At 37.6% G+C, this 10,653-nt stretch overlaps 1 protein-coding gene and 1 long non-coding RNA gene across 5 annotated transcripts in view; one reads left to right on the top strand and one right to left on the bottom strand.

Annotated features, from left to right (window-relative positions):
• Window positions 1-594: 594 nt before the first annotated feature.
• The window catches only part of LOC106082344 (E3 ubiquitin-protein ligase goliath), a 69,281-nt gene continuing 59,222 nt past the window's right edge, over window positions 595-10,653 (bottom strand). For all 4 annotated transcript variants that reach the window (XM_013244792.2, XM_059370293.1, XM_059370294.1 and 1 more), the window contains 5 exons: window positions 8,358-8,475; window positions 8,122-8,273; window positions 7,928-8,024; window positions 1,564-1,908; window positions 595-1,498 (listed from right to left, as the gene is read on the bottom strand). In XM_013244792.2, coding sequence (XP_013100246.2) covers window positions 1,082-1,498; window positions 1,564-1,908; window positions 7,928-8,024; window positions 8,122-8,273; window positions 8,358-8,475 — 1,129 coding nt within the window. In that variant the 3' untranslated portion in view covers window positions 595-1,081. The remainder of the gene's footprint in view (window positions 1,499-1,563; window positions 1,909-7,927; window positions 8,025-8,121; window positions 8,274-8,357; window positions 8,476-10,653) is intronic.
• Window positions 10,284-10,653, top strand: part of LOC106082358 (uncharacterized) — a 193,086-nt gene continuing 192,716 nt past the window's right edge. The window contains exon 1 of the long non-coding RNA XR_009398563.1: window positions 10,284-10,330. This is a non-coding gene — a long non-coding RNA (uncharacterized LOC106082358). The remainder of the gene's footprint in view (window positions 10,331-10,653) is intronic.

Here is a 10,653-nt window from a genome sequence, read left to right as displayed (position 1 = left end):
ATTTTGTGAAATAATTTTAAGGCATACTTTTAGGCGACATCATTTCCTATGAATGCTTAGTCATGATTCTCACCAGGGGCCGAATTACCGCATATGTGAACGAGTAAATTCGTTCGAAATCCCTGTATTGTGAATTATGCATTATTCAAACATAAATTTTGATATTTAGGAACGCAAATGTTTTAATCGATTATAAATTACAAAAAATTTAAATTAAAATGTGTATAAATGTGGTATAACATCCATTAAAAAGGAGAATAGGCGAAAGGCCACTCGATCACATATCCAATAATTCGGCCCCAGACAATTTTAGTTATGTTAATTCACAGTAAGAGTGGTGATTGTTTCTTGTCATTTTCCTTAACTATCACAGCCACAGTAGTGGACGCATGGACGGTCTAATGTAGATATATACTTCATAGGATTGCAGATCAATACTTCGAGGAAATGCAAATGGAATGACAAGATTAGTATAATAATTAGCAAGCATCCAGTCATCAATTATTAGATGTTTATAAAACAGTTATAAGTGATAGTAAATAAAAACTACAAACCATCGAGAAGAAGCAGGTCATCAATATGTTTGTACAATAATTAAGGTGTTTCTAAACATTTTATGTTTGTGTTTTTTTTAATGAAAAATTTGTCTAACCAAAACTACAACACAATTTTAATTTATTTTACTTTAAGCTTATTGCCAATTACATGGACAACTCATACAGACAAGTCACATAACTTTGTTGAACTAAGTATAGTAGTGTGTGTATATGTATGTTGCATGTATATCTTCTATCTAATCAATTATTTATTCTGTAGCAAGAAAATGTCTTTCTAATCAAGTTCGTTGCCATTAAGCCCAAAGGCTGCCATTTAAAGAAAAACAGGTCTAGTGTTGAGAATTTTGAATCTTAAAGAAATATGAGAACGTCAACATTGATAAAGACTTTCAGTGGTAGATTAAAGCATCCTTTTTGCCATCTTAAATAAAGGAATGTTTTTTTTACTAAAAATGCTGTTTAAAGTCTGCAAAGTTTCCTTTTTCAACACTAGATGCTTATTTTGCTAGGCTGTCAGTTGAGTTTTAAGGCAACTCAATGTTGTCACTTTCATCATTTATTTGTATTTTAATGTTAATGCTGGGTATGGGTTTGGCGGCCAACTCCTGTTGGCCCTGTTGTGGCTGCTGCGTGGACGCCTGGCTTATATCCATTGGATTGTCGGTGCCATCGCTGCGTGGTGGCTTGGATTTTAGACGTCTGTTTAGATAATCAAATTTCAAGGCTTGTGGTGGAGGATGGCAGGGTGTCAGGTGGGTGGATGAATTGCTGTTGCGACGAGTAAGTAGCTCCATGGGTGGTATGTCACAGCCTCCGCAGGCTCCCTCGTCATCGCCGCTATTGATGTCTTTGTCACTATCGCGGGCCCTCAAAAAATAACGTCCATCTGCGGAACGAGAACGTCGCTTTTTCACTGCGTCACAGCGCACCATTAACAGATTCTGTAAATTAAGAGGGGTAAAGTGTTGGTTAAGATTTTGGTTTGCTGCTTTTTCTATTTGTTTACCTCTTGCATTTCTGTTCGTTGACTGGATTTTCTTGGTCTCCTTAAACCATGCTGCTCCTCCAGCTTATTTGCCACCGAATACATCCAGTCCTTGGCCTGGGGAAATGCCATCGATGATTGCGATCTCTCGGGCAAATCTATTAACAATGAATCTCTGCGTCCTGTGCTGGTGCCAGCCTCTAAAACGAAAATCCTTGGAAAATCTATAACAAAATCACGACTTCTGATTAGATCAGCTAAGGCTCCACTTTGCCTGTGATTGGAGCTGTTGCCAGCATTGGTATTAGTTGCTGTCCCTACAACATCCGGTTCGTACTCCAGAATGCTTTCTTCACTGCCCAGAAACTAAGAGAGAATTCATAGGCAAAAATAGGTGGTTTAAGTTTCTTTTTTGATTTGTTTTGCTTTACAACACATCAAGTCTGAGACAAAAAAGCTGAGGATAAAGCTCTACCATCTAAGATGAGGGTTTTAATGAAACTTTAACATTTGGAAAACATTGAGATGTGCAGGCTGCCATGTAAGTTTTCTAGCTAAGCTTTCTTTTAAATGATGAATTCATTATATCGTACCCTACACCACCACTGTGGTACAGAGTATTATAAATTTGTGAATTTTTTTGCAATGTTAAGAGGGATTTGAAGTTGATCCATTAATCGGCTTAGAATCACTTCCTGATTCGATTTAGCCATGCCGGTCTGTCTATCTATCCAGGTATTCTTGTGATCAACGTACAGGTCTCATTCGTTGGCCGATTGTCATGACAACAAATGAATGGTCCAAGGACGAACGCCACAATTTTTGGTTCGTTCTTGACAAAATTTTGCACGATATGTTTTATTGAGATTCAATTGCAGTATATTGTCCGGCTTTAGACCATTGTTTAATGCAAGAAACATTGAAAAATCAGCAAAAGTGTAAATTCGAAAAAAAATATCTTCTAGTTGCCCAATATATTCTTTCAAGGTCAAACTGGGATAATGTTTGTCAAATTGCTTGGTTTTAGGCCAAGATAAGCTATTTCATAGGAATTTTGAATATATAATTTAGTCATCCATTATATATTTCCTTCTAGTAACCACATGCCAAATTTCAGACCTAGAGCTCCATCGGTAAAGAAGGTAAAGAATGCTACCAAAATTTTACAATTGTGCATAGATTATTTTACCATCTCTAAAACTATTCCTAGTTGTAGCTCCATGCCAAATTTCAGCTCCCTCTGTAAAGAAAGTACCAAATAGTACCAATTTTGCTACCAAAATGTATGAATTCTTAATAGATTATTTAGTTCCCGATCATATACTTCTTAGTTGTATGTACATGCCAAATTTAAGACCTCTTGCTTCATCTAATGGTTTCGGAAATATTCGACTTTTAAGTTTAATTTATTAAAATCTTAGCCGAGATTGGCTTTGTGTTTTACAGTTTACAAAAGCATTTGTGGTTCGATTTTAATTTTGATGCATGATTTAGGTTCGGTTAGTTTAAGTTTAAGTGGCAGTCTGCCATCAGACTCACTTAGACGTTTTCGTCATTTGTGATAATACAGGCAGAGAAAAAGGAAAATGCTTTCTAATTCCTACCGTTGAACCATCCAGATCGCTTTAAAAAGCCCAATAACTTGCGAATGTTGACATCCGCTAAGTCAGTGAGGTTTTCAAAGAAATGAGAACCTAAAGTGAAACTCCTTCTGACTGCTAGTGTGGGACACACACACAGAAGGTGTTCTATAGTCTCTTCTTCTTCGATGTCCTCACAACTTCTGCAAAAGTCGTTGCTGGCAACCTTCAGTCTATCAGCATGTTTTCCAATTAGAGAATGACCTGTAATGACGGACACAATGACGTCTTAGTCTTCTAGCCAGCGACAGCAAAGCGGTAGACCTCTTCAAGTCTATATTAGGCCACATAGTTTTAGATTGCTCACAGCCCCCTCTTTGTGGCCATCTATCATTCGGACCTAGTCCTGAAAACTTAGCTTACATGTCGCTAGAGACATACCCACAGATTCCAGTATCCCTGGAATGTGTAGGGTAGTTCCTAGTCTAGCAAGCTTATCCGCTTTACAATTCCCTGGGATATCTCTGCGGCCCGGCACCCAGAACAGGTGTATTTTGAACTGTTCAGCCATTTCGTTGCGAGATCTGTGACAGTCGAGGGCGGTTGTGTTCAGAAATACGTTCTTCAGGGATATAATGGCTGCCTGGCTGTCTGAGAAGATATTTATGCCAATCGTCGTAATGACATTATATCTTAGCCATTCCATCACTTCCTTAATTGCAAGGATCTCCGCTTGATACGCACTGCAGTGGTCGGGTAACCTTTTCGATATGACCAGTTCTAGATCTTTAGAGTACACCCCAAAGCCCACCTGGTCGTTTAGTTTGGAACCATCCGTATAGAAGTCTATGTAGCTTCTGTTACCAGGGATATCGTAGTTCCAATCGGTTCTATCAGGAATAGTGGTGCAGTAGTTTTTATTTAATAGCGGCTCAGGTAGGTTGTAATCCACACTGCCTGGAACATCGGATATTGTATCAAGAATAACACAATAAGAAAGCTCCCTTAACCTCACGGCAGTGGTCGCTTCAAGTTGGGTAGCCACAATGTCCAGATGTATAAGATGTAGCATTGAATTCAGTGCATCAGATGGTGTCGCCCTCAGCGCGGCTGTGATACACAAACAAGCCATCCTTTGAATTCGGTTAAGTATTGAGCAGTAGGTGGACTTTTGAAGCGCCGTCCACCAGACCACAACACCATATAGCATTATAGGTCTGAAAACTGCAGTATATACCCAATGCATGACATACGGTCTAAACCCCCAACTTTTGCCAATGGCTCTCTCGCAGGTGTATAGGGCAAGAGTTGCCTTTCTTGCCATTTTAAAGTTAAATTTCCTGTCCAGCAAAACACCCAGGTATTTTGAGCTTTCTGTCAATGGAACATTCTCTACTCCCATGATTTAGATTAGTGACTAAATTTACAAGTCTAAGCTGTAGTGTACATCAACATCCCATAGTTGAGTTACAATTTATGCAGATTGGAGGTCAAAAAATGTGAAAAAGTGGATTTTTGATTTTTTTAGTCACATTAAGTAAAAGAGTGCTAAGTTTGGCCAGGCCGAATCTTATATACCCTCCACCATGGATCGCTTTGTCGAGTTCTTTTCCCGGCATCTCTTCTTAGGCAAAAAAAACGGATAAAAGAAAAGATTTGCTCTGCTATCAGAGCGATATCAAGATATGGTCCGGTTCGGACCACAATTAAATTATATGTTGGAGACCTGTGAATATGTCAGCCAATTCGAATAAGAATTGCGCTCTTTGAGAGCGCAAGAAGTAAAATAGAGAGATCGTTTTATATGGGAGCTGTATCAGGCTATAGACCGATTCAGACCATAATAAAAACGTATGTTGATGGTCATGAGAGGATTCGTCGTACAAAATTTCAGGCAAATCGGATAACAATTGCGACCTCTAGAGGCTCATGAAATCAAGATCCCAGATCGGTTTATATGGCAGCTATATCAGGGTATGAACCGATTTGATCCCTATTTGGCACAGTTGTTGAAAGTCATAATAAAATACGTCATGCAAAATTTCAGCCAAATTGGATAGGAATTGCGTCCTCTAGAAGCTCAAGAAGTCAAGTCCCCAGATCGGTTTATATGACAGCTATATCAGATTATGAATCGATTTGAACCATACTTGGCACAGTTGTTGGATATCATAACAAAACACGTCGTGCAAAATTTCATTCCAATCGGAATGGAATTGCGCCCTCTAGAGACTCAAGAAGTCAAGATTCAAGATCGGTTTATGTGGTAGCTATATTAGGTTATGGACCGATTTGAACCATACTTGGCACAATTGTTGGATATCATAACAAAATACTTCGTGCAAAATGTTATTCCAATCGGATAAGAATTGCGCCCTCTAGAGGCTCAAGAAGTCAAGACCCCAGATCGGTTTATATGGCAGCTATATCAAAACATGGACCGATATGGCCCATTTACAATCCCAACTGACCTACACTAATGAGAAGTTTTTGTGCAAAATTTCAAGCGGGTAGCTTTACTCCTTCGAAAGTTAGCGTGTTTTCAATAGACAGACGGACGGACGGAGATGGCTAGATCGACTTAAAATGTCACGACGATCATGAATATATTGGGTTGCCCAAAAAGTAATTGCGGATTTTTTAAAAGAAAGTTAATGCATTTTTAATAAAACTTAGAATGAACTTTAATCAAATATACTTTTTTCACACTTTTTTTTCTAAAGCAAGCTAAAAGTAACAGCTGATAACTGACAGAAGAAAGAATGCAATTACAGAGTCACAAGCTGTGAAAAAATTTGTCAACACCGACTATATGAAAAATCCGCAATTACTTTTTGGGCAACCCAATATATACTTTATGGGGTCTCAGACGAATATTTCGAGTAGTTACAAACAGAATGACGAAATTAGTATACCCCCATCCCATGGTGGAGGGTATAACAATGAAACTACTTTTCGTGTCCACAAAATGGAATTTTTGGCCCCTATCGATCCGAACAATTTTTCGAAATGCCGAGGTGACCAAGTAACCCCCAGACCACCTAGGGACTTGAAATTTCACACATAATCGCGATAGCTCAGCTCTAACCATTTCATATTTCAAAGAGTTGTCTCTAAGCGTTCTCAAACGATATATGTTATACTAGTTTTTTTTTGATTCTATCCCAATGTGCATCGTCATTTTTTGTTACATTTTAAAAATCTTTTTTTTTTTTCTTAACATATATCTTTTGTACTAGGATTTTCCCTGCCATAGTGTATGTAAATGTAAAGAATTTTCAAAAACACTCTAATTTTTTTTCGAATTATTTTGGCAAATTTTATATTTTTTCTAAATTTTTCTATAAATTTCTCATATCTCCCGCGTGGCATGAATTAAAACAAAAGTTCTTTTTCAAATTTGTTTTTTAAACATTTAATTTCGACATTTAATTGAGTTTTGTGTTTGGTTTTTTCTTCAAAGTTTTGTTTTTTTTTTGTTTTGTTTTCATCGTTCATAGGGTTTTTGTTGGTAATACTTATGACGTTATAGAAAAGATGTTAACCAATGTTTTGTTTTTGTTGGAATTAATATTAGATTAATATATACATGCTCCTCTCTCTAGCTCTTCTGTTTTCTTCCTCGCTTCGTCTTGTCTCGTCTCGTCTCGTCTCATCGTTGCCGTCGTTTGTGGACTTGTTTGTCTTCTTCTTGTTCAAAAGGCAAGGCGCACATCTTTTGTCATTGTTTGTGTCTTAACTCAAATGTCAGTGTCAGTGTCAGTGTCCGTGTCCGTGTCTGTTCGATTTTAAATTCTAATTTGACTAGTCTTTAGTCACTGCTTTGCGTCTGCGCACATTCATACTAAGACTACAAATTGTCATAATCATCATCATCATCATCATCATCGTCGTCGTCGTTTTGCTTAAAGAACACACAATGTGTTGTTGTAGTTGTTATTGTTATATGGCCTTAGCAATACAAAGGGACTTGGGGGCGTTGGAGGAGGGTGGGGGAGCTCGATATCCGTTGCCGGTGTACAAAAATTGTTTTTGTTTTTTCAGTTAGTTTAGCTAAAATTACATTAAACTAAAAACTTAAAGTGTAACGTTGCATATCAAGTCTTAGAACTCTTAAGTATTCATTTTTGGGATCAGTTTAAGCGTTTAAACTACAAAAAGAAATGATGATTCAACTTAAAACGTAATTATTTACAATAATCATAATAACGAAAATAATGATAGAAATGTTGTTGTTGTTGTTTGTTTGTTTGTTAGGAGCTTTTTAATTAAAAAAAAAACAATCTAAGGCTCCAATTTGCAGCTAGCCCTGTTTAAGGAGCCTAACACCATATCAGCTGTTTCAAATTCAATTAACAATCCGCGCCTGAATTAGGCAGCTGATGGACTGTTTAGACATCGGTCACCTGACGACTGGCCGTGCTCACTTGAAATGCATTCGTCTGACCCTGTCTGTGACCTGTCACAGCACTAGCATCAGGCTCATCAATTTCTGTAATTGTGGCATCAGTCTCACGATGATGGGAGTAGGGCTCATATTCGTGACTACTGTGGGGCTCTAGCGATGATGTCGTTTGGGTCTCTACACTCGCTTGAGTGGCACTAAATCTACGAGGAGGTGTTGGGGAGTTATGATGATGGATGCTGTGTGTATGCGGTGGCGGTGGCGATGAGGATGATATGCTGTTGGCTTGGCGGGGTACTACTCCTACAACTACGACTGGCACTTCAGTGTCGTCTAAGGGAGCTGCAATGTTTGCTGGCATATGCTGGGGCGATGGCGTTGTATGGATTTCATCACCCACCACATAACCATAGAACTTTAGCACATCCAATTTGCACATGGGGCATGTGCGATGCTCAATCAGCCAGGGATCTATGCAATTTTTGTGGAACTCATGCCTATAATAGAAGAAGGGACAAAACAAAATTTGGAAAAAAAATTCCAAATGAACGATTTTCTCATAAAACAGTAAAGACATTTGGGTTTGGCTCTTACTTGCATGGCAGCACTCGTATCAGATCGGAGGCCTTATAGGTCTCAATACATATGGCACAACAGTCTGATTCTGCATCCTTCTCATCTGTACTCTTGCCCGTCTTGGTGGGTATCTTCATAATGGCCTTTTTAGTAACTGAGCACAGCTGACGCTTGATTGCAGAAATTTTAGATATTTTTCAATAATTTGTGAAATTTTGTTTTTTGGTTTTTCTTTTAGAGTTAAAAATGCTTACCGACTGTTGATCTTTGGACTGCATATATCTGAATTTCTGTATGTAGTAGAATATTAGCCAGACTAGTGATATCACCATTAGTATGATAAAGGATATGGCCACAAACAGCACTGAGGTTCTGAAATGAGATAAAGAAGGCAAATAAATACATTAACTGTAAAATTTTTAAAAACTGCTACGTCAAATGAAAATAATAAAAACTAGTTTAAACCTGTTAATAATCGGGCTGGGACGGAATGTTATATACCCTCAAGACCAAAGAATAATGGGAGGTGAAGACAAGAAATCCTATTTTTTTACATTTTTGCAAAAGAATTACTTTTAGTGGTGCTAAAGAAGTCAAATCGAGAGATTGGCTATACGGAATCTAATCAGGTTGTAGACCGATTCGAGGCATAGATTTCCTAAATCATTATTTTGTTTATCACAAAAATTTGTTTGACTTATATTTTATGACCATTTAGCGAAGAAAAGTGGATTTTAAAGACATAAAGTCGCACCTGCTGCCAAAAGTAGCCGGCTTGTCGTACTAAATTTATTTTAATACCCACCACCGAAGGATGGATGTATACTAATTTTGTCATTCCGTTTGCAACACATCAAACTATCCATTTTCAACCATATAAAATGCATATATTCTTGATCGTCGTAAAAATCTAAGACGATCTAGCCATGTCCGTCCCTCTGTTCATTTGTCTGTTGAAATCACGCTTCAGTCTTTAAAAAAAGAGATATTGAACTGAAACTTTGCACAGATTCTATTTTCTCCATAGGGAAGTTATGTTCGAGGATGGGCTATACCGGACTATATATTGATCTGGCCCCCCATATAGACCGATCTGCCGATTTAGACCTATTAATGCGTCTCTTATGGGCCGAAGACTCTAAATCGAGTGATCGGTCTATATGACAGCTGTAGCTAAATGTGGACAGTATTGAAGAAGGATGTCGAGAGGCCTAACACAAGTTACTTTTCCAAATTTCAGTGAAATCGAATAAATGTAGCGATTTCGCTGAAATTTGGAAAAGTAAGTTGTGTTAGGCCTCTCGACATCCTTCTTCAATACCGTCCAGATTTAGCTACAGCTGTCATATAGACCGATCACTCGATTTAGGGTCTTCGGCCCATAAGAGATGCATTAATGGGTCTAAATCGGCATATCGGTCTATATGGGGGCCAGATCAATATATCAATATAGATATAATTAATATATATATAATATATCAATATAGATATAAACCGATCACCTTTAGAGTGTGCAATTATTATCCGATTTGGCTGAAATTTGCATAAAGTCATTTGTCTTGACTTCCAACAACTATCTCAAGTATGGTTCAAATCGGTTAAAACCTGATATAGCACCCATGTAAACCGATCGCCCGATATTAATTCTTGATGACTTCCGCTATGGTCTCCAACATTCAAACCAAGTATGGTCCGAATAGGCCCATAACCTGATACCGCTCCAATAGCATGGCAATTTTTATCCATTATCCTTTGTTTGACTTTAAAAGATACCGGGCAAAGAACTTGACAAATGCGATTCATTGTGGAGGGTATATAAGATTCGGCCCGGCCGAACACAGCACTTACATGTCTTGTTCAAATATATTAACCATAAAATGTCATAAGAAGTTAGAACAGTTTCCAAAAATCTCACTTCTAGAATGTTGGGAAAAATATTGCTTGCTTTTTTTGAGCTACACAAAATTGCCAATTTTCCCCCCAACACATGAGCTTATATGACAGGAAAAAATGTTTCATTAGGATACCTCTTTCCTAACTCGAATTAGACTTTTTTGGGACAGCTATATTTCTATTTCTACCCGTTTGTCGTTAATGGGTTAATATGTTTTTAATTTAAACTGTTTAAGTTTTCTATTTTTGGGCTTACTGTCCATTTTAACTATTTTTTGTTTTCTTTATTTACAGGTCACAAATCATATGCAACCCAACGACTTCATAGATTGAGGTAAGTAATACTAAACTTTTTATAATTACTTGGAATTTTTTCCTTACTCAGCTCAAAACTCGAATAAAAAATTCAGATATGGTTAAGATAAAATGCTACTTGATTGACATATAGGGTGACCCACAAAACTATCTCCTTTAATTAGAGTCATCTCTTGCGAAACACCTTTAACATGCACACCATTACAATGATCACGCCCGTAGATCCAATGGAAGATATCGCTTGTTAATAGGGTTGTCCACAAAACAATTGTGCAACTGCTTAACAGGCCAACCATTTAGCGCTTTCAGTTGCCCCAAATTTGGATATAAAGTTCGTAATCT

The sequence above is a fragment of the Stomoxys calcitrans genome, chromosome 5 (assembly GCF_963082655.1).
Source record: "Stomoxys calcitrans chromosome 5, idStoCalc2.1, whole genome shotgun sequence".
Classification (NCBI taxonomy): Eukaryota; Metazoa; Arthropoda; class Insecta; order Diptera; family Muscidae; genus Stomoxys; species Stomoxys calcitrans.
Note: the sequence above shows the minus strand (reverse complement) of the source record. Positions and strands in the feature narration are given on the sequence as shown.